This window comes from Mangifera indica, chromosome 20 (genome assembly GCF_011075055.1).
Source record: "Mangifera indica cultivar Alphonso chromosome 20, CATAS_Mindica_2.1, whole genome shotgun sequence".
NCBI classification, from domain to species: domain Eukaryota; kingdom Viridiplantae; phylum Streptophyta; class Magnoliopsida; order Sapindales; family Anacardiaceae; genus Mangifera; species Mangifera indica.
In genome coordinates, this window is record NC_058156.1 from 997405 (window position 1) to 1025109 (window position 27705).

The window sequence follows — 27705 nt, forward strand, 5'->3', positions numbered from 1 at the left end:
TTTCCCGTTTCGGTTTGAAAAATTAACAATTTCTCCGTAGGATTAAAGATTGAAAAATTCACTTTTCCCCCCTAGATTTAATATTTCGAAATCCATCCACTTCCTCTGGCAAATGGCTGCCCTCTCTTGAAATTTAGCCAAAACCTTCGTTTGGATGATGAAAATATTATTTATTGAAGGATAACACTTTATTGTCTAGATCTGAATAACGAACATCATCCTTTGAAAGACAATGCTTTGTCATTCTTAGGTTTAGGGTGAAGTTTCCGAGGGCCAAGTTTAGGTTGGAAACCGACGGTTGCTAGTGGCTGGAGAAGTGAAGAAAAAACCCTACGAATTTGAGGGGAAAAATCACTTTTTAAAGTTGAGGTCTGGTTTAAAATATTAATTTTCAAAACTTTAGAGGATAATGAGATAAAATTATATATTTTTTAATAATATTATTAAAATAATAGTTTTACCTTTATATTTAATGGTAATTTTAATAAAAGTTTAAGAGTAAGTGGATGTTTGAATTTTTAAATTGTCATTGATATATTTTTGAGTTTGGGCTAAAACTTGGGTGGAAAATAGTTATTTGGCCTTTAAAATTGAACTCCTGATCGTTGCAGGTTCCTGCTCCCCGCTATAAATAAGGCAAGTCCGCTTCTCAGTTAAAGAAACCTGCCAAAATCTGAAGCCATGGCTACAGTTGATACTGCTCCCATGGCCATAAACGCCGTCCCTAAGAAAGCAAGAAACGACGGTAGAAAAGCTTTAAAACAGAAAAATTCATCTACAAATGAAGCTAACATCTTGCACATGTTGAAATAAACTGTCCAGCTGTTAATAAATTAGCTGGATCACGTCATAGGCTCTGTAATATTTAATTTACTTGTTTCAGTCGATGATTGTCCTGATCTTTAAGAGTTTCTTTATTATCTCTTTGTACGTTTTACTTAGTGTCTGATTTTATATTGCTTTCTGTTATGTATCAGCTTATAAAAAAATAACTTTAATGGCCATGAATAAAGTATGTAAAAAAAGTATTTCCTCATCTTCTTTTGATGATTTAGCTGACAGCACAAACCCTCTCCCAATCTCAGGTGTAATCCAACAGAGACTGGCCCTTCAAAAGAGAACCATGAGAGCCTTTCTCAGCCTCGCTCTGAGCCCAAGAAAGCAGCGGCCAAGTGAAGAGCAAAGAAGACAACAAAAAATGAAGACTCGTTTGTGAAAAATTTGCGAGAAATGCTTGAGAAAATGAAAATGGAAAAGGAGAAGACCGAGGAAATGTTGAAGGTGAAAGATAAGATGCTGAAGATGAAGGAGGAGGAGCTTGATGGGAAGGAAAAAGCGCAGGAGAAGCTTCATAAGGAGTTGAAGAAATTGCACAAAATGAAGGAGTTCAAGCCCAACATGGTAAGTTTCTTAGTGATTGTATTAGGGTTTGACTATTTTAAAGAGGATTGCTCTTGCCTTTAGAGCTTGGAATTGTCATGTAATTGAATCTGTCTTCACTGGTTCTTTCAGGGTTTTCAAAGGTTTAATTCTGAAAATTTTTCTTCAGGTTTTTCCTATTATAAAGAAGGATCAAGACAAGAAGGACAGGAAGAAGGGCGGATGTCCCGAAAAGAAAAGACCATCTCCACCCTACATTCTCTGGTGCAAAGATCAGTGGAATGAGGTGAAGAAAGAGAACCCAGAGGCGGATTTCAAGGAGATCTCAAACATTTTGGGTGCAAAATGGAAGAATGTTCGTGCTGAGGAGAAGAAGTCTTATGAGGAAAAATATCAGGCTGACAAGGATGCCTATCTGCAGGCAATGGCCAAGGATAATAGTGAAAGTGAAGCAATGAAGCTTTTAGAAGATGATCACAAACAGAAAACAGCTATGGAGCTGCTTGATCAATATCTTCTGTTCAAACATGATGCAGAAAAGGAGAACAAGAAGACAAAGTAAATTTCCACCCCTCCCTCATAGTCTCCTCTCAGTCTGCATTTCTAATATTTTTGAATTGTTTTTATGAAGGAAAGAGAAGAATCCAATGAAACCAAAGCAACCCATGACAGCATTTTTCCTCTTTGCAAATGAGAGGAGGGCAATTCTTCTAGCTGAGCCCAAGAATATTTTGGAGGTGGCTAAGATATCTGGTGAAGAATGGAAGAACATGACCGAAAAAGAAAAAGAGCCTTATGAAGAAGTGTTCACTTTGTAGCCACATAAAAACAATTTTTTGGTTCTACCTTAACAAATCTCTCTAATTTAGCTTGATTTTGTGTTCTTTTGAAACTGATAGTTGGCAAAGAAGAACAAGGAGAAATATGCTCAAGAAATGGAGGCATACAAACGAATGAAGGATGAAGAAGTTAACAATCTCAAAAAGGAGGAGGAGGAGCTGATGAAACTTCATAAACATGAAGCCTTGCAACTGCTAAAGAAGAAAGAGAAGACTGAAAACATAATCAAGGTTTGTTATTGGGTTATTACCATAAATGGTCTATTATTCTCGTTTCTGTATTTTCATTGATGCTAACTGATTACTATACCCATAAAGTCAGAAAACTAAAGAGAAGCGTCAAAAGAAGAAGCTGAACACTGATCCTAACAAGCCTGCTTCCTCATTCCTTTTGTTCAGGTGAATGTTCAGTAGTCAGTTTTTTCAAGTTACTGAAAACTATCTATGAACCCAGTTGCGATTTGTGTTGATGCAGCAAAGAAGCAAGGCAAGCTTTGTTGCAGCAGCGGGCTGGGACTAACTGCTCTACCCTTAGTGCTCTGATGCCAGTGAAATGGAAGGTAAAATTCTATATTTGGGTTCCTATATAAAGATCGTCATGTTGAGAAAGTATACTGATGTTGACATATTTCTGGGTAACCGGAACTCAACGAGGAAGAAAAGCAACAGTGGAATGCCAAGACAGCTGAAGCAAAGCTGGATTTAAATCGAGTTTATTTGATTTAAGTTTAAACTTAATTTGAATGAGTCTAACAAAAACAAAATTGAGCTTGAACTTTTTACATAAATATAAACGTGCTGAAACCTGGGACCGAACTGTATAATCAGGCGGCTCACAAGCTCGTGAGCCGATTGAGCCGTCCAAGTTAGGGATGATAATTTGAGCCTGATTTTAGGGGTTTTGACTCTTACTGACTTTAACGGAGAGAAAATTCTCTGATAGAAACGGAAAAAGGGACGGGGACGAGGATGAAAAAAATCTCTACAATCGGAGACAGGCCAGAGATGAGTACACATGTGTCCCCTCCCCGCCCTGACCTTTCCTCTCCCCGCTCCCATCCTCGTCCATTTATATTAATATATTTATTTAAAATACTAATATATTTTTATAATTTTAAATTATTTATGTTTTTCAAATTTATTTAAGTTTTTATTGTGCATATTAAAGTAATTATTATATTATATTTATGATATTTGAAATAATATGTTAATTTTAATTTTGTTATTTAATGTATTTATATTGTATTTAGAATGTATAAATAAAATATTTTTTTTTGTAAGTACGGGAAGAAGATTTTTCTCCGCAAGAACAGGAAGAGAATGAAGAGTAAATTTTTCTTTGCGAGGAGGGAACGAAGAATCATTTTCATCTCCGTAACGAAGATGGGCTAGAGACGGAGATTAATATCCCCTACAGGGATGGGAACGGGGATTGAGATCCCCTCCTCGCCCCTCCCTGTTGCCATCCCTGGTCCAAGTGTGCTTCTTCGTTTTTCAGTTGAGCTGCCCAAATGTCTCTTCGCATTTCTTCTTCAGTCTTCACTTTGAAGTTTGAAGTTTGAAAACTTGTGAAAATTGAATGTTGAGCAGCCAAGTGTAATTAAAACTTGAAAGTGAACGGTGTCGTTTCACTTTGAATTTTGAAAATTGAATTAAAGTCAAAAGTTTTTTCCTTCGCTTTTGCTTCTTCGCGCACGCGTATTCAGAGTGACTCTTCAGTTTTCTTCTTTAATCTTCTGGCCTTCTCTTCTTCTTTGGCTTTCCCAATCTCATCCGTCTCCATTCTCGTGCGTCCACTCTGTGTTTCAGACTCAGGCACTCAACGACGTCAGTTCCAATCAATGATGACGTTCAGCAGTTCAACGTGTTCTAGTTGCATAGCATCTTTGTGTTCGACGTTCGAGCACCTCTGTATGTCCGACATTCGCGTTCGACGACAACGACGAGTTTTGCGACGACAAAAGAAGGGCTTTTAATGTTTGTTGTTTGTTATTTGAATTTGTTAATTGTTTGCTGGAAAACCAAATTTTGTAATTATGGTTTCTGACTCGGGGGTTTTTGCTTCTTTACCTTGGTGTGTTCATTTGATTCCAACAAATGAAGTAATACCAGAAAGAAATCGAGTAATACTTGGTTAGAGATACCTTTTCTTTGTTAATTTGTTTCTAACAAATAGACGCAGTGTTTCTTTGGGCCGAGCTCGCGAGCACTCGAGCTCCAGCAGTTGTTTTCCTGGCCCATTGAGTTTGGATTCAAACTTACATTTATCAATTCATTAACCGAATCAAATTTAAATTTGAATTTAATTTAATTGAAATCTAACCCGACAAAAAAGTTTGTTGTTGACAAAGCACGGCAATGAGAGCTATTGGAGCTATCTTCACTTTCAATCATGCGTACTTTGACCTTTTGATGGCAGAGACTTATCACTATCCAAAGTCTAACTTTGTATTTGATTGCAATTTTAACGGTTAACTTTGTAATGAAATTTGGGCCACCAAAAATTCCATAATGTCAGAATTTGCACCACCTTTCCATATGGGTAATTTGGGATGTGATTAAACTGATTAATGAATCAAATAAAAAATTAGTAACATGGAAGGAATCAAAATATCCCAAATCAATGAAAATTATAGTAACCTGTTGATCTAGTTTATTGACAGAATTAATTTCTTAAAAACTGTGAATCCGTTTCCATATTTTGTTGATCTTGCTGACAATAATTTATACCAGGCCAACGGACTATTTTTCACTCAAATTTTAATACAAAGATAAATACATATTTGTAAGATTTTAAAAATTTAAATATTTATTTATAGACTAATTACTATTAAAAATTTTTGTTAGGATTAAAAGTAAAATTGTTATTTTACTAATAATATTAAAAAATATTTAATTTTATCTTATTTTCTCTCAAATTTTAAAAACTCACATTTCACCTCCGAACATTAACTTCAAAAAATAACTCTCCCCCCACCCAAATCCCAAGAGTTTGTTGCAAACTCTAGTGAGAATGACAATGATGATGGCGACCAATCAGTTTTGGTGTCATATAGATTGAAACAATGACAAATTAATTTTTAGTGTAATATAGATTGAAACAAAAAGATGAATATAAGTGTAAAAAATGAGTGTGAGATACGAATAGGTGTGTGCAGATACGAGCGGGTGTATGTGTGTATGTGCGGATGGAAACAGATATATATGGATGTGTACAGATACATACGGATGCAAGTGCACGAAAAATACATATGTAATACGAAAATATTATAATATAATATATATATATAAAACACAAGTGCGTGGCAGCACTCATGGCTTTATATATATGTAGAATATTATATAATATATTTATTTGTAATGAGTGCGGGAAGTGCGTGTGGGTGCGCGCACTTCCTTGCACTCTTTTTTATTTTATATATATATATTGTACATCCACACGTGTTTAATGTACATTTACATTCTTTGCACGTTTGCATGTATCCATATCTATTTATTTATATTCGTTTTTGTATCCATCCTTTATATTTATATTTATTTTTTGTTTTAATCTATATTATATAAAAAATTAATCTATTTTTAAAATAAATTTTTAAATTTTTAGAATATAAATTATTAAATATAAAGTATGTTTTAGAAGAAAAAACTATCATAAAAAAATTATACTGAATCTAGTATAATTAACGAAAAAAAGGTATTATTAAAAATAAAATAAAATTTATTTAAAAAAATAAAATAATTTAAGGTTTGTATAAATTTTTGTACCAGTTTTAATTAATATACCATGAGAAAATTTGCATACGAATTCAACCGGGTTCTAGCTAGAATTGAACATTAACTTTAATCCGGGCTCGAGAAGCCCCAGGCCGATAAGGTAATTTAACAGCACAGATTGTTACAGGCAAAACCAAAATCTTTTCTCAAGTGATATACTCACCGATCCCTTCCCTCTGGTTTTCCAAAGCCAGTCCAGATGAACCGCATTCAAAGTGGGCGAGCGGCTAGCGAAGCTGTTTTGACTGCGATGATGGCTCCAAGAAGTTCTTTATTAAGTCTCTCCTTGTTATGAACAAAAAAACAAAATACATATACGTCCTAAGAAAATGGCACATCCTCCTCAAGCGGAACGCTTCCCCGAGTCCGCCCCAGACGCAGACGCCGGTGTCCTTTTTGTTCTCGAGTCAAAAGGTCAACTCTCTGACAATTTCTAAAAAAAATACTCTTATCGTTTTAATATTTTGATTAAAATAAGTGTTTGTTTTTCAAATTTTATTAATAGGGAAGTGGTGGCATGCGGGGTTTCATCTGACGACGGCGATAGTGGGACCGACGATATTAACGTTACCGTACGTGTTCAGAGGGCTTGGATGGGGTCTGGGGTTTACGTGTTTAACGGTGATGGGGTTGGTGACATTTTACTCTTACTATCTGATGTCGAAGGTGCTAGACCACTGTGAGAAAGGTGGTCGTCGCCACATCAGATTCCGCGAACTGGCTGCCGACGTTTTGGGTATCTCCCTCCTTCGACTTCATCGTTATCGTTGTTAAACCATACTATTGCGGCGGTTTTTACGAGGACGATCTAGGAGGGTATTTTTGGAATTTAGCAAGCTCATAGATTCAAAGTTGACTTTTATTATGAGATGCTTATGCTTTTGACACTTGTCAAGAACCCAATGGACCGCATACGCAATGTAATTCAGCTGGCAGCTTTGCCTTGTGTGTTGTATTGCAGGCTCAGGATGGATGTTTTATTTTGTGATTCTGATTCAAACAGCCATCAATACTGGAGTTGGAATAGGAGCAATCTTGCTTGCATCGGAGTGCCTCCAGGTATTGCTAATTTCTGCATCTGTAACACTAACAATTGGGATAAAGACGAATACAAATTTTAAACGTGGGATCCAAACTGAGTTTATTCAAACTTAAAAATAAGTTTCATTTGAATAAATCAGTCAATGAGCTTAACTCACTTGAGTTTGAGAGTTAAATATTTTAGAATTTGAGTTTTAGGGCTATTAGCTTATTAAACTCGTGAGTTTAGAAAGTTTCGATACGACTAGACAAAAACGATGTCGTTTTAATCAATACGCATTAAAACGATGTTGTTTTAATCATTTTTTGCTCGGCTATGGCATCAAGTTTATCAAGCTAAGCTCAAAACTCGGTTCGAGCTCAAATTAGAGCTAAATTCAAATTTGACTCCTCTTAAGCAAGCTGATGGAAGTTCAATTTCAAACTCAGCTTGACTCGAATGTTGTCCTACAAACTTTGATACATCATTGTATAGTTGATTGTTAATGCATGTATTAGTAATGTGAACAAGTGAAGGTGTTTGATAGAAGAAGTGGGGCAAATGTAGTTATATTTCTTAAAGATAATGACACATTTTTGTATTGTCAATTCTTTCAACTACCTCTGGGAGGTCTCATTAAGTTCTCCGTTTGTTTTGATTCGATGATTTGTGGCCTTTGCTTTATGAAATTGCATGTAAGAATGCACATTGAACACGCAAGAATTTAGTAACAATATTGTGAATTGTTCTTTTGGTGCTATTTTCATTTTTGTTTCTTTGTTAATTTTGCCATTGTGGCTGTGAATAGATAATGTATTCAAATCTTTCCCCCAATGGGTCTTTGAAACTGTACGAGTTCGTAGCAATGGTGACATTTGTTATGATACTGCTCTCTCAGCTTCCCACTTTCCACTCACTCAGACACATCAACCTCGCTTCTCTTCTTCTAAGCTTGGGCTACACTTTCCTTGTAGTTGGTGCTTGTATTAATGCAGGTATAGAAATCATTGGCAGTATTTCATTCCCTATTGTATGTGTTAACATCATGGTGTATCTATCTGTAAAGACTCTATTAATATAACACTTAATCAGGTGATTACATATCATTATTGATACCTAGATTGATTCTCATTATAAGTGTATATACTATTCTTACTTTCAATATTCTTGTTGCAGGTGCATGGAAGAAGAATCTATAACTTAAATCCCAAGTGGGTTGGTTTGGCTGAGGATGTACTGTCACTAAATTTTGCTTGTCTTGCAGGTCTCTCCAAAAATGCTCCATCAAAGGACTATTCCCTGGAATCTTCAAAATCATCTAGGCTTTTTAGTGCCTTCACTTCCATCTCCATAATAGCTGCCATTTTTGGAAATGGTATACTACCTGAAATACAGGTAAACTTCACTGAATATCTATTTTTGGACTTCTGTGGGGCTGTCATTGGTTCTCTATTGAATGCCTAGCAGCAAAATATTTGGGACATATTGATCATACTGCACAGAAGAGGCATGCAAGGCATGTTTGCTAATTGTTGTATGCTTCTTGATTTTAACTTTGGCATTCTATCAATACAGGCAACTCTGGCTCCACCTGCCACTGGGAAGATGGTAAAAGGCCTTCTAATGTGCTACAGTGTCATTTTTGTTACTTTCTATTCGGCAGCAGCTTCTGGTTATTGGGCATTTGGGAACAAAGCTGAATCAAACATTCTCAAGAGCCTACTGCCTGATAATGGACCTTCCTTCGCTCCTGCACTGGTTGTTGGTCTCGCAGTTCTGTTTGTTCTTCTTCAACTGTTTGCCATTGGCTTGGTAAGCTCACAAATAAACTCTGCAGTCAAACTTTAGAGAGGCTGAATAGCATGAATTCCATTTTCTGGTTCAACTGGGGTAATCCTTGTACAACGTGACAGGTTTATTCTCAAGTAGCTTTTGAGATCATGGAGAAGAAATCAGCTGACGTAAAACAAGGGATGTTTTCAAAAAGAAACCTTATCCCTAGGATCATTCTTCGGACGCTATACGTGATATTTTGTGGATTTATGGCAGCAATGCTTCCATTCTTTGGAGACATTAATGGAGTTGTAGGAGCAATTGGATTTATCCCCCTAGACTTCATCCTGCCAATGCTTCTTTACAACATGAGCTTGAAACCTCCCAAATCCTCCCTCATCTATTGGATCAACATTACTATCATGGTTGTTTTTACAGGTGCAGGATTGATGGGTACATTCTCCTCTGTAAGGAAGTTGATTCTCGACGCTAACAAGTTTAAGCTCTTTAGTAGTGATGTGGTGGCCTGAACATATATGAATGAAAATCTCTGAAGATGTACTGGGTAAATTGAGTTGCCCTTCTTCTCAGAGAAAATTTGCCTCTGGTGTGAATTAGTTGTATCATAATATGCATATTTAGACTGTCTATATTTTCAAGAATATAATTTATAGGCAGTCTAACCATGCATATTTTAAAGGTTCCAAATGATATTTTCTACTCCTCTTCTGAGAATCCACCATGCTTGATGTTAGGCCTTGACTCTTACCAAGAGCTCAAATATATACATAAATATGCAAAAAGATCCACAAGTAGACAGAAAAAATCATACCAATCATCTGAGGAAGAGCCTTGAGTTTAGCATGCTCTACTGGTGACCAAGGTCCCTTCTTGACCTTGTTGCAGCAACAAAGGTTTAGTGAAATTGAAGTGACAGCAGGCAGGAAAATATCCCAAATCAAGCAATCTCAAAGAATGTTTTTCAATGTTGTTCTTGATTTAGTTATTGACACCAACTAATATCTCATGAAATGTGAACTTGATGTCTCTTTATCTTTATTTTGTTTGCCCATTTATAGGACTCTCCACGGGTACCATTTCAAGCTGTCACAGAGGGTAATTGCCTAATCTCACTTTATAAAATTCTAAGCAACACCAATGGCATATTATTAAGGATGGCAAGAGGTTGGATGAGGGAAGAGTAATCTACTCCTCGTCCCTGTCCTATTAGGAAAACCTTTTCATATTTTTGATATCCCTTACCCTCTTCATTAATAAAAAGTTTTTTAAAGGTAATTCAATATTTAAGTATTTATGGGAATAGGTAGGGGAGGAGATGAAACATGGAGGGGTCAAATCGGAGATATATTTATCTTTATCTTCGATTACAAAAATTTTAATCATCTTTGTCCTTACCTTTGTCTTGTTCCCATTTTCATTGAAAAATCTTCTCCTCATTTGGGACGAGATGTGCTGAATTCCGGTTTGAAGTCTGAATTGTTATCCTTCTACATTAACCAATTTGGTCCTCATAGCTCAAACCAAAATCTTTGTGAAGTCTATTATGTTTCTTTTAGTTTCTCATACTTACCATCTTCCCTCTGTTTTTCCAAAGCCAATTCTGCTAAGATGGTATTAGTCTATGAGCTCAAATCCAGTAACCAAAGATAAAAGAATATGAGCCACGTTCAAAGCGGGTGAGCAACTAGCGGCTGCCTAAGCTTTTTCTAGATGCGCTTCGACAGCTCCAAGAAGTTCCTTGGCCTTGTTATGAATTTAAAAAAAACAAAACATATGGCACATCCTCCTCATGCAAAACCCTTCCCCAGTCCGACAGAGAAGCAGACACAGGTGCCATTTTTGTTCTCGAGTCAAAAGGTCAACTCTCAAAGAATTACTTAAAAAGATTCTTAATCGTTTTTACATTCAACATCTTTCGTTTGAAAATGTTTTTTCTTGATAGGGGAATGGTGACTCGCGGAGTTTCATCTGACAGCAATGATAGTTGGACCGACAATATTGACATTACCGTTTGTGTTCAAGGCCTTGGATGGGGCCCGGGTTAGGTGTTTAACGGCGATGGAGTTTTTGAAGTTTTATGCTTACTATCTGACTGATTAACAGATTTTCATTGTCATTATCATGACATATCGTCAGTCTCTAACATGTCGTTTTTCCAATGTCTTCTATAGAGCAAAATTTTTCTTAATGTGACAATCTTAATTATAGTTTACTTCTAAAGCTCTTCATGGAAGATATATAAGAAGGTAGAACTCAAACAGTTATGTCTTCAAAATATATTGAATAGAATATAAGAGAGTGGTATATAAGTATTGTGGATTGGACATTAACACAAGTCAATTGATTTTGTATAATATGCGTTTCAATCTTCACACTTGTAAACCTAATATATATATTTTCGACATAGTATCAGAGCACGAACCAAACGACGGGCTTAACAGCCTAAATGTTTCTAGATACAAGTGACAATGCACCTAACCAAAAATCGGCTAAGCCAAAAGGCAAGTTTAACAACCTAAGTGTTTGCACTTAAGCGGGGGTGTTGGAGACTCAAATAAAGAATATAAAAAAAGAGTCTCACATCTAATAAACTTAAGTAAAATGACTGGTATATAAGTGTGTAAATTAGACCTTAACACAAGCCAATTGGTTTTGTGTAATATGAGTTTCAATCTTCACACTTGTAAGCCCAATATATATTTCCGATATGGTATCAGAGCATGAGCCAAACGACGGGTTTAACAGCTTAGGTGTTCCTGGATACAAGTGACAACGCACCCAACCAAAAATGGGTTGAGCTGAGAGACAGATTTAACAGTTTAAGTAGTTGCACTTAAGTAGGGGTGTTGGATACTCAAATAAAAAAAAAAAAAGAGTCTCACATCTAATGAATAGAACATAAGAGAGTGGTATATAAGTGTGGTGGATTGGATCTTAACACAAGCTAATTGGTTTTGTGTAATATGAGTTTCAATCTTCACACTTATAAGCCCAATATATATATTTCCGACACAATGCATGTGTAGAATTTAACTTAGGAAGAGCAGAAAAATTGTATTGTAGAAGTGTGAAGTTTTGACACACTTTTAATTTATGGAGTAAATAAGTTCCTCGATCTCAAGTGGTGTTCTCTCTCTCTCTCTCTCTCTCATGCACCATTTTTCATTGTGAGTCTACTCACATTATGATGTTAATCGAGAATATATAACTTGCATTACAAGCTGATGACTCACAATGACAAATTTGAACGTGTGATTCTCAACCAAATAAATAATCAAATACGTCACCTCAATAATAAGATTAGGGGCATTGATCCCTCTAAATAGTTAATCACACTCAAACGACTATCAATTATTGATGTCAATATAAGCAATGACTTGGTGCCATGGAGGTAAGGGATCTTGAATCTTCTTCAAGGTGTATAACATTTCGATCTTGTTGTCATCCATTAAGGGCTCTCCCAATAAAAACGACAATAAGCTACTTTTGAGCCCCAAAGTTTTACTCAGAATGCCACATACACTAAACTTACAATTGTTCATCAAGGAAAATAGTGGGTAATGAGTAAGATATCTCTTTTGCTATATAGAGATATTATCTATTCAATACCATGTATATTGACGTTCTAATCGGTTTATTCAAATTTAGAATAACTAACTCTAGTCTAAATTCAATACTATCAATTGCTAAACAATGATATTGTAAAAAATAGAGATAATTTATCAAAAATAAGAATAATCATAAAAAAAAAAACAAAAATTAGCTTTGGTGCAATTACATTAATAAAACTTTAAACTCAAACTAAATTATCAAATTTAATTCGTTCAATCTAAATATAGATTTGAGTATAGGTTTATTCCGTCGGAATACATCCATCAGGCCATAAGAGAGAGAATATATAGAAATAAAATTAAAACGTGACCATTTTGCGTACGCAGAAGAAGAAAGCAAATTTAATATTTAATAGATAAAAACACCTGTTTAATGCGTGTGCTGTACACATGTTGGATCCTTGAAAAACGGCAACGTATTGCCTCAAATTGTGGGGTTATTTTCATTGTTATCAAATTATTTATAAATTTTCATCAAATTAATTAATTAATTATTATCGCTAATAAAGCAATAAAGGACATGCATGAATCACGATAATGTTAGTCCACGTGTAAAATAAGAAATGGTTGCATTGGCACATGTGACTAATTGGTGTGTAAGATGTTGTGATCACCATGTTCCACCCAAATTTCCCCTTAAAGCATTTTCGCCCCTTAAATGTATAATTCACATTTTTTCACCCAACGTAAAAGAATCTTAATACAATATTAGAAAGCTAAATTACCATATTATCCTTCCCTATTTCAATTTTCTAAATTGCCATATCATTAAATTTAACAAAATTTGGACATATTCCTTTAAATATTAAATTTATATTAATACTCTATTCTTTCCTTATCTTTCATCTTTATTTTTTTCTTGTTAGATGATTTAATCGCTAAAACTATTTTCGTTGCCCCTTACACCACAAATCAACTTCGATTCTTGAAGAATTCACATCGTTCTCGCTTTTATTATAACAAAAGACTCTCTTTTTATGTGAATGAAAATTTTATCAATAATTGTGATATATGTATGGATTATTCTTTAATATATATCTTGCTTATTCACAACAAAATATTTTTTAAGTGACGACAAAAAAAATAGTCTTTTTGGAGAGAGATTTTTTTAAGTGACTAAACAAAGAAGCCTTTGAGGCTTTATCTACAACACATCATCACATGAATTGACATAGATAATAAAAACTGACTAATATAGTAGTGATAAAACAACTATATTCATCATAATTGAAGTTGTCATGACATTTGAAGAGGTTGTAAATGACTTTCTCAAAAGTGGAGGAGGAGACGATGAGGTTGTTGTAAATAGTAAAGACGATAAGTTGACTAAGGTAAGATTACAATGAAAAAAAAAAAGATCGTTTAAAATTTCTAATAGGGATAGAGTTATAAATTCCTAAATCTCTAAAAAAATCGGAACTAGCATATTTAAAATGTTTATGTGAGATCTATAAAGGCTTATTCTTTCAATTATTGTCAAAATTTTTGGATGATTAAATTACTATATGATGTTAGTTTTTTTTTTTTTGGACTTGTAATTTATGTTTTTAATAGGTGAAAAAGTTTAAACGCTAAACTTTGGGTGGGAAAATGTTATTCTATGGGCCTTTGAAATGGCCGAGAGCAAATAAATTTACCCATTTAGCCCCAACTAACGCGTATGATTATTCACCAAACATCACAAAATCAAAGACTTTCTCCTTTCCTCTCAAAATCTTTATCCCGGTAGATCCATTCTCTCTTCTATCTCCTTTCATCTTGTAAGCCTACAAATAATGGAAAAGATTCAACTTCAACGTCCCAAATTGGAGAAGCTTCAAGCACAAACTCAAGAAGCCAAGAAGCAGCCACCAGTTTGGGACTGTGGCAGCTCACTCTATGACTCTTTTGAGCTAAACTCCTTGAGGCTTCAACTTGAATCAGCTCTCGTTTCAAGAAGTTTATCAATGTCCTGTTTACCCGATCATAGAGCTCCTCCACCGCCACCACCACCACCACCGCTAGGCAAGAAATCTTCTTCCTCTTCCAAGTTTTCTCGGTCTCTTCAGAAGCTCCTCAAATCGGTGTTTAAGTTTAAGCAAAGTTCTACTGCTATGTTAAAGATCCGGCAACGTTCAGGTGATGATTACGGCGTTTATTATGATAAGACTGGAGCTCTTACAACGATCCCAGAAGCAGCAGAGGATGATTTTGGTGGGTTCTCGCCGGAGATCAATTCTTTGACAAAGAGAACAACTTCCGAGAGACTTACAGTTTCTTCTAATATTACTATTTCTTGTCTTTAGTATAGACAGAATATTACTATGTGTATAGTAATTTGTTCTTACGAGATTGTAAGATTTCATTTTCATGAAATTCAATAATTTTGTGTATATTATAAAATATTAAATTAAGAATGTTATGATTATATAAATATGTGAAATGTTATACATCTAAAATTTATCATAAAGTTATTAAAATGATTTATATTAGAGTAATTGGTCTTTCACTTCTAAACCCTCGCTGAATGATTATATTAGTTTCGAAGTAATGATTTATTCAATATATAATAGGGTAATAAATCTCTTCATCAAATTACTTGATTTTATTAAACTAAAATCATAATTAATGTTTGTCCACGCCAGTGAATTTTCTTACAATTTGTTCTAGGTATGCATAGGAGTTCTGGAATTTGACATTTTCATGGTCTAACATTTTTAAAACAACTGGTTTCTTCAATATTTGGTTTATTATGTCAACGACAGTGAGAGACTGGTGGATCAGATTGACCCAGACACTGCATTAAGAGAAAGTTGATTACAGATGGGTTATTTTCATCAATGTCAAACACAATACCGTCGTCATTTCTGCAATAAACAAACTGTGGCCTTGCCGCCCTGGAAGAACAAATGATGGAGAAATGGTAGTTGAGTTCATATATGACAGCACCTATGGCTAGCTTTCGTTGTTGTTAAAGTATAAAAAAAGGAAGCTCACCGTGAAGCGACTTTATGAAAGTCCAATAACACCATGTTGATAAGCTTAAGCTAGTTGTTGCTGCAGAAGAAATCAAAGCAAATGGTGACCATCTGTGTGCAAAACCCATAAACATACATGATGAAAACCAAATCGAAAGAATGCGGAATATAAACATTAACCTCCCGCCATTGCAAGTGTTGAATTTGTTACCCAATTTGTTTTTGAACGGAAGTGCTTCTAGGTGATCCGTATTTTCACAACAAATAGTATATGTGTATAAAAAATATCCGTTCACATGAGAACCCCTTTCATAAATCTTAAAAATCGTCCCACCATTAAGGATGATAATTAAAGAAGTTGAGTGAAAACATTGAGGGTTACGGACCATTTTCAATTTCATAACAGCTTAAAGTAATTACTAAGAGGGAGAAACTGATAGATATCGTTTTCTATCTTAGACATATGACATAGTAACAGTGTCAATTGGCAAACCCGTTTTCTCCAAGGGATATCCATCCATTATGGACATTGAACTCACATAATTATCTGGCTTAGTTCAGATTAATAGACATATACACAAAAAATAATGCAATAGACACAACACTCTTTGGTTTTTGATTTGCCTTTCCGGGCATGTTTGTTAAACAGCACTTTCATAATTAACCGGTTTTGGTTGCTGTCTTAATCTAAATTTTCCACATAGCATGGAGCCTTGGCCTTCAATTTTACTTTGTAGCAAGCTTTCTCACCGTAAAGGATAAGAACGGTACTCTAAAATTACCTGTGGGGAAAGGAAATCGTAGCCTGATTGAGGGTTCCACCTATCCAATTAGGTGAGTTTCGTAACCAATATATTATTGATAAGGGAAAAGGATTAAGTCCTGTCCAAATTTTAACTTAATTTCAAAGTTACACTTACGTCAGATAAAAAACTTAAACACTTATTCATAAATTAACTATTATTCAAATTTTCAGTTAAGGATAAAGATAAAATCGTTATTTTATCTATAAATCTTAAAACTTTGAAATTTATATCATTTCTTCTCTTAGGTTTTAAAAACTAACACTTCAATCTATTCTTAAAGTTTGAAAAGTTTAGATTTCACCTCTCTAATTTGTTTCCTTCTTCGGCCACCATCATTCCTATTGATAGCTGGTGCTTTCCACCTATCTTTCAGATTCGACTATGAAAGAGGACATAGGACAACCGTCCAGACATAACGATGAAACATCGTCATTTGTCGAGTCTTCCATATCTGGACAACAAAATGTTGTCCTTTGTTGGAGAAGACCTTCACTTCTTTCCAATAGTTGGTCGGTTCCCTAAGCCATTGGAGATGAAACCTGGAAAGGGGGGAAAAAGTGAATTTTTTAAAATTTCATTATGGGGGGTAAATGATATAAATTTTTTAAATTTGAGAGTTTATGGATAAAATAATGATTTTATCTCTAATTCTAACTAAAAATTTAGACAACAGTTAGTCTATGGGTAGGTGTATGAGTTTTTTATCTGTCGTGAGTATAATTTTCAATTTGGACTAAAACTTTGGTGGGAAATTGTACTTTTTCCTATTGATAAAGATTCGAGGAACTGTGGATAAGCCCCTGAACCCAGCTTTATCGCCATAACAGAAAGTGCTTGGCTTTTTTAATGGCATCTCCTTCTTTTAAAACAGGTGGGCAATAGAAAAAGATGCCTAAAGAAACTGGACTTGACTAGGCTTTGAAAAGAAAATCTGCATTTACTGCAGAACAGAGAGTACACTCTAAAACTGATCACACTCAAGAAGTGGGTACGATTGATGCACCATGTCTCTTTGTAAATCGGTTAGTGGGACCAAGGTTCTTATGAATGTTTTCAATTTGGGTTGGGCTTGACTTAGTCAAAAATTTAGATTGACTCACCACTGATAGAACCGATGATGATATCAATGTAACTAAAATTGTAATAGAATCGAGTAAAAACTGAGTAAAGCTCTACTCAATTATTTTATTGAGAGTGAATTACATGTTGGTGGAAGCCAATTAGGGAATCGAGGAAAAGAAAATAATGGCAAAAAGAAAGCAAAATAAAATGATTTTTTATTTACAAATAAATTGGATATATAAAGGTTTTTATTAATTTTATTAATTTAAAACAAAATGATAATTTTAAAACGTGAAATAGTATAAGTGATATAATAATTTAACTTTTTAAAGAAATGACAAAATTCTATACTATTAATGCCGTCTGATTTTGGATATAAAAGTGTAATATATGTTGTTTAGGAGTGAAAAGGAATTTTAAACCAAATGTTGGGTGGAAAATGAACTTAATTATTTAAAAAAAACGTGGTTAAAGAAACGCAGTGAAAACTCTGTTGATATAATTCATACATAGGAAACACGTGTAGGGTAAAGGTTTATAATTATATTTTCAATATAATCGTACGGATATATTTTTTAATATATTATTATATAATTAAATAATTTTAAATTAAAAATAAAATAATATTTAATTACATAATAATATATTATTTATATACCCACGTTACTTATATATGCTTTACTTGTCCATTCTTTATCCTTTTATTGACTAGAAACAGTGAAAAGTCATTTGGTGGATTAATGATAGGGCAAAAATTTTTGCGTTGACTAATAGTGGGCCTTGCCAAGCTGTATTTCATGTTAAGGATGTTAAATGGGTTGGGACGACCTAGTGCAGGCACATCCCTTTCGGTTTGGGCTGTTTTAACTTGACATAAAAAACCCTAAGTCATGTTAAGTCTACCTAAGGTCATCCTCCGACTCATAAGATAAGGTTTGTGAGTCAACCCGATATGATTTGATATTATAATATTTAATTTTTTAAATTTATTTTTTAATTTTTAAAACCTATATAATACAGTTCACAACTGTAACAGACTAAAATAATAAAAAAATTAATTTTATATAATTAAAAAATAAAAAAAATCATCTTTTAGGTCCTATGGAAGCATGACTTAAAGATCTTGAGTTATGCCTTGGGCCTTGAGATTTTGTCAACTCAGGCCAGCACAAAAGTTCACTAACTGACAGACCTTTGACACAACTCAACACAATGGATCGTGCCAAGATACCCACTACCAGCCCATACCACTACCACATGTATTCTGTGAGATAACATGTCAAATGATAGACTTTATGGGTCATGTCGCCTTGCAGCATGGTAAAACCTTTGCAGCCATACCTAAATGAGTCTTTAGTGAATCGGGTATTATTATTATTATTATTATTATTATTATTATTATTATTATTATTATATATTTATTTATTTATAAAATTTTTATTATTTTGTTTGAGCCCTCCTGAGTTGACCCATGGGTTTAGGCCATGACCCCCCACATGCCCGCGATTCATAACTGGTTTGGTCCAGCAGCGTTGTTGTTCATGCACAAAATACAGTAACATCTGCATTTAACTGCAAAACAGATGGTGGACTCTCAAATTGATCACACTCACCAAGTGGGTACGATTGATGTCCCATGTCTTTCTGTAAGTCAGTTAAGGCCAGCTACCTTGTCAGATATTTATATTACGAAGGCCAAAGGATAATTTCTCACCGGCGGTTTAGTGAGAAGATAAACTCCACTATGTTAATTTTATAAAATTTAAATACTTATTTATATAATATTAAAAAAATAAAAAATTTGTCATATTTTTTTTAGGTTTAAAAATCTAATAATTCTTTTCTATTTAAAATTTAAAAAGTTACAATTTCTCTATTAAGGTTTGAAATTTTCTAATAAATATTTTTTGTAGACCATTCTAAGAAGGTCATCGATAGCCTTCTTATCTCTCTCCCCAGTGGTTTCTAGGTGTGGAAACTACCATAAATTCAATTGAAATGGCCAGATAACGTTACACAAATTTGTGTAATATTGCGTAGATCTGTGTATCATCCAACCACTTCAGCATTGGTCAGACGACGCATAGACCACATTGGAAAACCATCGGGGAAGGATGTAGTGGAAAGGCTTGTCAATGACTTTCCCAGAAGGATCATTAAAAAGTGGTTATTGAAAAGAATCAAACCTTGAGAGGAAAAATACAACTTTTCAAATTTTGGATGAAAGAAAATTATTACATTTTTAAATTTTGAGTATAAAATGTGATAATTTTTTAGTTTTTTAAAATATTTTTAACTAAATGATAATTTTATCCTTAACCCTTACAATGAAGTTTAATAAAGAAATAAGTATGAGTATTTAAATCTTAAAAGATTTGTAGTAGGCCAAAGGACCATTCTAAGAGGGTGTTAACTCTCTAAACATATGAGCATGAAATAGCTCTATTTGAATTGATTAATAAATGTTAAAATAACATTTTTTTGACTGGTTTTGGTTTAAATACAGTATCAAGTTACACTCAATTCAAATTCGATTTGATTATAACTGAACTCGAATTGGATAAAAAAGAGCTACTCAAGTTCAACTCTATCAAGCAAAGCTGAATTCAAATTACCCTAAACCCGAACTTGATTGGGTCTAAATTTGTCCCCAGGAATGAGGTGAGCCATTTCATTTGAATGGTATATATATATTGTTATTAGGATAAGGTATCAACTAAATTTTACATTAATTGAAGCTTTCCGTATCAATATATCACTTTTAAGTTTTGATATTGTCGGTGATAAAATTAACTCTAATGTGAAATATATTTAACTGTTATAAAATTTAGTATAAGAAAAAAAAGGGATAAAAAAGTAGTAGACAACGAGATTTTTTTACCTGGGTAAATAATGATATATCATTTTTTTGTTTTTATTTATATTTTAGTAGTTTTTTAAAATTTGAGTTTGTGACATCGTTCACAATTGGATCAAGTTGAAATTTTGTAAAGGTGTTTATGACATAATGCTCTATATTTTGAATGGTGGAGATCTGATTTTGAGGTGTCTAGAGCTAAATTTAGATGTGTAAATAGAAGTTATGTTTTGATGATTTCTTTCCATTAAACTTGTGTTATTTAGTTTTTTGTTATCAAAAATAGTTGTTCTTGACGTACTACTAATTATATACCTCTAATTCTACTAAAGAGAACCTTGTTTATACCTATTATTAGGACTGGATTTGAACTAAACTAGCTCAAGCTCAAGCTCGGCTCGGTCGAGCCCTAAAAGAGTCGGCTCTAGCTAAGCTCTGTTGAGCTTGAGCTCGAACTCAAGTTACTCGTCAGATTTTTTAATTAAAATTTTTGATAAAAAATGACGTCATTTTGATCAATATGTATTAAAACGATGTCGTTTTGATAACAAAAAACGAGTCAAGCTCGAGCTCGGCTCGGTCTAGCCTAAAACGAGTCGGTCTTAGCCAAGCTCATCGAGCTCGAGTTAGAACTCGAGGCAAGTCTATGTTCTTGACGTACTACTAATTATATACCTCTAATTCTACTAAAGAGAATTCTGTTTATACTTATTATTGGGACTGGATTTGAACTAAACTAGCTCGAGCTCAAACTCGGCTCGGTCGAGCCCGAAAAGAGTCGGCTTTAGCCGAGTTCTGTCGAGCTTGAGCTCGAACTCAAGTTACTCGTCAAATTTTTTAATTAAAATTTTTAATAAAAAATGACGTCGTTTTGATCAATATGTATCAAAACGACATTGGTTTGATAACAAAAAATGAGTCAAGCTCGAGCTCAGCTCGGTCTAGCCTGAAACGAGTCAATCTTAGCCAAGCTCGATCGAGCTAAAACTCGAGGCAACTCTATGTGAACCGAGCCGAGTTCGAACTCAGCTCGGCTCGGTTTGAATCTAACTTTACCTGAGCTCAAATTTAATTCGAATCTAACCTTACCTATTATTATTATTGATGATAAAATATTTATCTATATTAGGTCTCATAGTTTTTCCTTCTCATATTGATTTATTTAATTTTACTGTATTTATTTTGCTGATGGGTTTCTAATAAATTTGCACAAAAAATTAAAATGTATTTTTAATTTTAAAATATAGTTTTATTCTATTTAATTATTAGGGTATCAGATTTTATTACTCAACGACACCCATTTGCTCGTACTTGGCACACTACACCCTTACCATCAAACTAGGAGACAAATTTTGGGCAGTTCCTGATCTGATCTCTTTTCCTGCAATTTTTTTTTCTTTTTACACTTTTGCTTACAGCAGTCGTTGTCAATGAAGTGAATCACAAAGGAGCTTTCTCTTTCTTTCTCAGTCCGGGTCCGTGAGTAGGTGTTCTTCATAATGTCTTCGGTTCGGGTAATCAGTCTCAAGCCATTTCTTTCTTTTCTCAATCTATAAATCTTCCGAAATTATAACCCATTTTCTTGGCATCTCAATTATAGTAATAGAATAATATATTATATCATATATTAAAATTTTAATTTTTTATATCATATATCGAATATTATATCATATTATATAATATAATTTTTAAATAATAAAATAATTAATTAACATACCATTATTTTTTAAAATATTTTAAACATTTTTTAAAATTTTTATATAGTTCTTTATTATATCATTATTTTTTTTTAAATATATTGATTTATATCAGTAATATATATTATATCGTAAGATATGCATCGTATTGTATAATAAATCTATTATATCTAATTAATTTGGTATAACATATAATATATATTATTTTTTATCTGTATCATATAATAAGATATGTATCTTATATCGTAAAATGATCTCAAGTCTAAACCTCATCAACATAACAAAATCTGCCATGGAGATGCAGCAATAAACACAACCCCATGTAGCCAACTCCAGAGATGGGTCACTTAATCCCCCTCAGGACTTCCTTGTCACCTTCATTGTTCCCACCGATGGCTCACCCATGAAGCCTCAAAGACAACTTCTTAAAGCTCTACCAAACTCCATTTCCTCAATCTTTCTTCCTCCTGTGAACTTTTAGATTCTTTCCGAGGACATTAAAATGGAACTTGGATCAATCACAGTCTAGTTCGCTCTCTCTCTCTCTCTCTGAGGGCCTTATGAAAGGCACTCAACGTCTTAACTAAGTCAACCGAATTAGTCGCACTAGTTGCCCATCTTTTTGGCAAACTACAGTCAAACCCTAAAGTTTTTTTTACTAACTTAAATTAAATGGTTTTATAAAAAACCAAATTAAATCATAAATTTTTAGTGTTTTAATTAAATTTTATTATTTAAGCCAAATTATGTCTATCTTTACAAAAGATCTATGCAAAATTATCTTTATATCATTTCAATTAACATAATTCATTAATAAAAGTAGATGATAAATGAAAATCTGGACTTTTCTAAAACTTATAAGGTGAGAATGAAAATGAAATTTTCATCAAACTTTGGGTGGGCAATAGTATTTTTGCTATGGAAATACGAGTAAACTTAATTTTATAATAATGTGGAATTTGGACCGTACATTCGTACTGTTACGTATCCAAAGCAAAGCATTTATTGGCAGAAAATTACACAGTGCATGAAGCCATTTACATCTGGTTCTTCCATATCTGCGCCACTTTGGCAAGTGATTTAGCAGACGACCCTTCTTGCCTCAGAACTTCTGCTGCAGCATCCTTGATTTCTCTCATCTTATTTCTTAAGGATTTGCCTTCTTCTCCATTAATTAGCCCCCTCACATACTTGGCTATATCTTCTTTCCCAACTAATCCTTTTTCATTCATTTTGACCCTCATTGCCACCTTCAAATCATCTGAGAGGAGGACGGCATTCATCTTTTGTTCTGCATAAAGTGGCCATGCAATTAAGGGGACGCCATGTACAATGCTCTCTAGGGATGAGTTCCACCCACAATGACTCAAGAATCCTCCTGTTGATTCATGGCTCAGGACTTGAACCTGGGGAGCCCAAGATGTAACCACTAGACCTACCTCTTTGGTCCTACCCAAGAATCCTTCCGGTAAAAAATCAGAAGGGTCATCGATGCTTTGGAGACTAAAATAGCTGGCATTTGCAGCTTTCTCATGTGGGCTCCTTACCACCCAGAGAAATCTTTGTCCACTCATTTCAAGTCCTAGAGCCAATTCATTCAACTGGTCCTTTGTTAAAGTCCCACCACTCCCAAAAGAAACAAACAATACTGACCCAGTTGGCTGTTTGGCTAACCACTTCAAACAACCAGAATTTTCATGTTCGGCCTCACTGATTAATCCATTCTGTATCAAGGGTCCAACGGGATAAACCGGAGGACTAACACCTGATGAATCACTCTCCATCAAGGCCTTAAAAGCCCCTGGTTCCAAATCCATAAAGCTATTGACCATAATCCCAGCGGCCAAATGGTACTTATTAGCTATGCCAGTTATCCACTTGTATGCTTCATTTTTCTTATCTTGAACTGGGTCCACCAGATCACGCCCGTGTATTGGGACGCAACCAGGAAATTGGACAGGTTCAGGCAAGTCCCTAAACTCGCAAGTGAACTTCTTATCAAGCTCAGGGAGGTGAAAGACCATAGACAGTACCATGGCCGTTGAGGGGAAGAAAATGAAGGGCAAAATACCGAATTCTTTAGCCACTTCCAGCGCATCCGTGCCAAAGAGATCGGCAACTAGTGCGACCAATTTGGTTGACTCAGTTAAGACCTTGAGTGTCTCTCGTAAGGCCGAGAGAGAGCGAACTAGACTGAGAGTGATCCGAGTTTCGATTTTAATGTCCTCAGGAAGGTCCTCAAAGCTCGCAGGAGGAAGAAAGATTGAGGAAATAGAGCTGGGTAGAGCTTCAAGAAGTTGTCTTTGGGGCTTAATGGGTGAGCCATCAGTGGGAATAATGAAGGTGACAAAGAAGTCGTGGCTAAGAACAAGTCGCTTAGCTAATTCGACAAGAGGGATTAAGTGACCCATCCCTGGAGTTGGCACTATGGCTACGTGGGGATGTGCTTGTTGCTGCATCTCCATGGCAGATTTTGTTAAGTTCACGAGGTTGAAAGGTGAAGAAAATGGGTTACAATTTGGGAAAATTTATAGATTGAGAAAAGAAAGAAATGGCCGAAGAGGAAGACTTACTTAAGACCGAGAAAGAAAAAGCAAGCTCATTTGTGATTCACGAGCATTACCGAAGGCTGCCATAAGCAAAAGTTGGAAATGGGTTTTTTTTTTTTTTTAATTTTTAAATTTTATACATTCCATAATAATTTTAAAAATAATAATTACACCCCTACAAAACTTAACAAAATACAATATTTCAAGGTCCATTAAAATTTAGATATTTTTCAAAATTTCAATGATAAATTTTTAAAATGGTAAAGTTATATTTATAATTTGATATTTATGTTAAGTGCTAATAATAGTTTTATAATTTTAATAAAAATAAAAAATAATCATTTTCAGAAAAATCAAATACAATTTATTGATGGAAATAAATAAAGGGTGTGAATTTGGTTTTTGAAATTTAAAATGTGGAATTATTATTTCATCAAACCCTGGGTGAGAAATAGTCATCTGGCCATTTTTTCATCCTTTCACACTCAGTAGGGCCGCCTACCTTCCAACAGACAAAAAATGGTAGGTGAGAAATTTGATGAGAAAGATTTTTCTCCATACCTTTCACTAAGAAATGATTGATGGAATGGCTGGTGTCTCTGTTCACACGTTTGAAAGAAGCAATTGAACCACTAAAAAGTGAGGATGAAAGAGAGGCTTTTACACGGTTTGAAACACCTGAGCCTGGATTTTTTTTTGGGTGGGATTAAACCAATTATATTAAATAAAATATAAATTAAAAATTTAATCTTAATTTATTATTAAAAGAGATTTAAACTCATATTCTTTTATGTATAAAATCTTTTTTTTCTACTCAACTTACCCTTTGATGTTCGGACTTAGTTCATACTCCCTTGAATTGTAAAGCTGAAATCCCTTCGGCCCTTTCAATTCTTATACCAAATATAACTTGCTGTAAGCCACAAAAACTGGACACAACAAAATTTTACTTTACTTATTCATTACCTTCTTCTACACTTCATGCCTTTCTACATTCTGTGGGATTATTCTACTTCTCTCTTTAATATTCACACTTGAAGTGGAGCTCTGCTTCCCTGATACATCCTCAACTCACTCATGTTTGTGCTCTATTTCAGCGATTGTCACCCTTACTCACATTGAATCACATTGTTAACTTCTCCCTTTAAAGCTGTAATAAAACAGTATACCTATTATAAGTATACGAATAGATACATACTTGTTATATATCATCAAGTTATATAATAACATATCATGTGTGTACTGAAAAATGTGGATACATAGCACTGTTCCTCTTTGTTAAAACTATTTGCACAGTTTGAATACCCAATTGGAATTTCTTTCCAATCTTTATAAACAAACTGGAAAAGTTACAGATACTATACTACAAGTAACCAGTCCCTATTTCTAAGCCAACCTGAAACAAGCTTCTTATGCTCCTCAATTGTCTCTTCCTCTTATGGTACAAGCCAAGGGTAACAGGTGGGTTCAAGACCCAAGTAAGATGCACACCGAATTGCTGTTGTTTCTTTATTTTTATCATTTTACATCGAATTAATACTAAAAGCTGAATTCTGGGCTGCCAAATGGGAAGTTTGGATCAAGATCTGCTGAGAAATCCAAGTTCAAAATTGGAGAATTGGCAGCTGAGTTATTAGCAGATAATAGCTCAGTGAGGTCAGATTCTGAACGTTGCATATCATGAACATCACCCAAGTTGTTCATCTGGCTTGGAGAATTTAAGAAATAGTCTGAATCGGCAGTCGCCAGAGGTACAAACGATGAACAGAAACCACCCAAGAAATTGGTTTCATCAAGCATCGGAGGAAAAGAGAAAGGACATGCCATGTCTTTATTTTCCAAGCCATTATTACTGATGCTTGGTCCTCTTCTTAAGTTTAAGAGATTATTGCGACTATGACTACTCTGAATTAGTCTTTTTTCATGTTTGTCTAGTGAAGCTGGCTGCGTAACTGAGTTGCCATTAATACAGGTGTGTGTTCCTCTGTATGTTATATCAAAAATGGTGGGGTCTTCATCTGATCTTTGAACTTGCTTTGTAGCCCAACAGTTCTGTGTGTTTTTGTAAGTGCATCTGTAATAGCTTCTGCAAATTATGAAAAGAATAACAGAATTAGATTTCTGGTAAGTAAAAGGCATTTTTTATCATTGAGCTACGGAGACTTGTATTACCTCGGATATTTGGCTCCCAGGATATCCTTTTGGCCATATTTTCTCCAGCCGAAGCCATCTTCATTGGGTCCTTCAAGGCCACTTTCAAAGCCAACTCTGACTTTATCTGTCCACCTTGGCATTGTCTTTCTGCAAAAAAATTTCGGAAACAGACTCTCAACAAGCCAAAATTTTAAAGCCAGACTCTCAATCCCTTAATTCGGATTAAAAATTTACCTCTTTTTTGAGCTATCTTGTTGATCTTGATTATCCTTAAAAAACCCATCAAGAACATCGCTCTGAGGACTTCTATTGATGGATAAAGGAGACTCTGGCAAAGCCGTTTGTGGAGTTGAGCCACTCCCTTTGAGAATCAAAACCGCTTTCTCGTATGAAGTTAATATCTTCTGCACGAGTGCTTCAGTTGTTTCAGTCGAGGCTGTTGAACCCAAATGCAACCTCAACCGTTTAGCCGATTCCATCCCTTCAAGTAGCTCACTCACCAGTGTCCTCTGCTCCCAGCTGGACCCCTTCTCCATTTTTGAATTCAATTTCTCCAAGAAGGATCACAACCCAGTAAATCGTTCTACTTGTAGAATCCAAAACGTCAACGAAATGGCCAGAATGGTGAAGAGTAAGAAGAAGCGACGATCATGAAATAAGCCGGACAGTGAAAGTAGTTGGTTTTGAAGCGCAAAATTAAAGCTTCCTGGTATTTAAAGAATGCTGAGGAATGTAGAAAGTTTGAAGTTTGACCGGAGAAAACGAGTTTTTCAGCAAAGACTAGTCTTTGGTCAGACTGAGAAGTGAAGAGTGAGAGTGCGAGAGTGTGGAGGTTCAAAGCTTGACCGATTCTTCTTCCTTCGTTGTTAAACAATTGAGCTTTTTTTTAATTTTTTTATTTGTATATTCTTCTAAATATTTAAATAATAAGATATTCAAATTATTTTAAATTAAAAAATTATAATTACACTAACCACTCAACCCCAATAGCAAGTTAAAGATGTGAATAGTCTGATATAGTTTAAGAGGATTTTTAAATTAAATTAAAAAATAATTTAAAAAATTATAACTCAAACTAAATTTAAAAAATATAATTTGGTCTGATTTGAATTCAAAATATATATTAATTAATAAAATTAATAAAATTATAAGTTTTTAAAATATAATATAAATATGTAAAATAAATATAAAATATATATATGAT

At 34.3% G+C, this 27705-nt stretch overlaps 5 protein-coding genes across 6 annotated transcripts; 3 read left to right on the forward strand and 2 right to left on the reverse strand.

The window, feature by feature from the left end:
• Positions 1 to 1230: 1230 nt before the first annotated feature.
• LOC123204756 (high mobility group B protein 6-like) lies at positions 1231 to 2952 on the forward strand. The gene is made up of 6 exons (XM_044621557.1): positions 1231 to 1401; positions 1445 to 1938; positions 2012 to 2183; positions 2280 to 2450; positions 2542 to 2618; positions 2695 to 2952. Exons 1-6 carry the CDS (start codon positions 1231 to 1233, stop codon positions 2807 to 2809), a joined length of 1200 nt encoding a protein of 399 aa, XP_044477492.1. The 3' UTR covers positions 2810 to 2952.
• Positions 2953 to 6024: 3072 nt separating this feature from the next.
• Positions 6025 to 9846, forward strand: LOC123204034 (probable GABA transporter 2). Of its 2 annotated transcripts, none has more exons than XM_044620570.1 (7): positions 6025 to 6407; positions 6499 to 6729; positions 6955 to 7052; positions 7913 to 8009; positions 8279 to 8409; positions 8590 to 8826; positions 8928 to 9846. In XM_044620570.1, the coding sequence occupies exons 1-7, from the start codon at positions 6323 to 6325 to the stop codon at positions 9315 to 9317; spliced, it is 1269 nt and encodes a 422-aa protein (XP_044476505.1). In that variant the 5' UTR covers positions 6025 to 6322; the 3' UTR covers positions 9318 to 9846. The 2 variants fall into 2 exon arrangements, with proteins under 2 accessions (XP_044476505.1, XP_044476504.1); XM_044620569.1 differs by having other exon boundaries at positions 6027 to 6407; positions 7823 to 8009.
• A 4348-nt stretch (positions 9847 to 14194) lies between these two features.
• On the forward strand, positions 14195 to 14704 carry LOC123204757. The gene has a single exon (XM_044621558.1). The coding sequence runs from the start codon at positions 14195 to 14197 to the stop codon at positions 14702 to 14704; it is 510 nt and encodes a 169-aa protein (XP_044477493.1).
• An 8019-nt stretch (positions 14705 to 22723) lies between these two features.
• On the reverse strand, positions 22724 to 24448 carry LOC123203926 (hydroquinone glucosyltransferase-like). The gene has a single exon (XM_044620414.1). It carries the CDS (start codon positions 24261 to 24263, stop codon positions 22836 to 22838), a length of 1428 nt encoding a protein of 475 aa, XP_044476349.1. The 5' UTR covers positions 24264 to 24448; the 3' UTR covers positions 22724 to 22835.
• Positions 24449 to 25526: 1078 nt separating this feature from the next.
• Positions 25527 to 27197, reverse strand: LOC123203874 (probable WRKY transcription factor 41). Its single transcript, XM_044620338.1, has 3 exons — positions 26736 to 27197; positions 26520 to 26648; positions 25527 to 26433 (listed from the first exon to the last, which is right to left on the reverse strand). The coding sequence occupies exons 1-3, from the start codon at positions 27035 to 27037 to the stop codon at positions 25887 to 25889; spliced, it is 978 nt and encodes a 325-aa protein (XP_044476273.1). The 5' UTR covers positions 27038 to 27197; the 3' UTR covers positions 25527 to 25886.
• Positions 27198 to 27705: the final 508 nt, after the last annotated feature.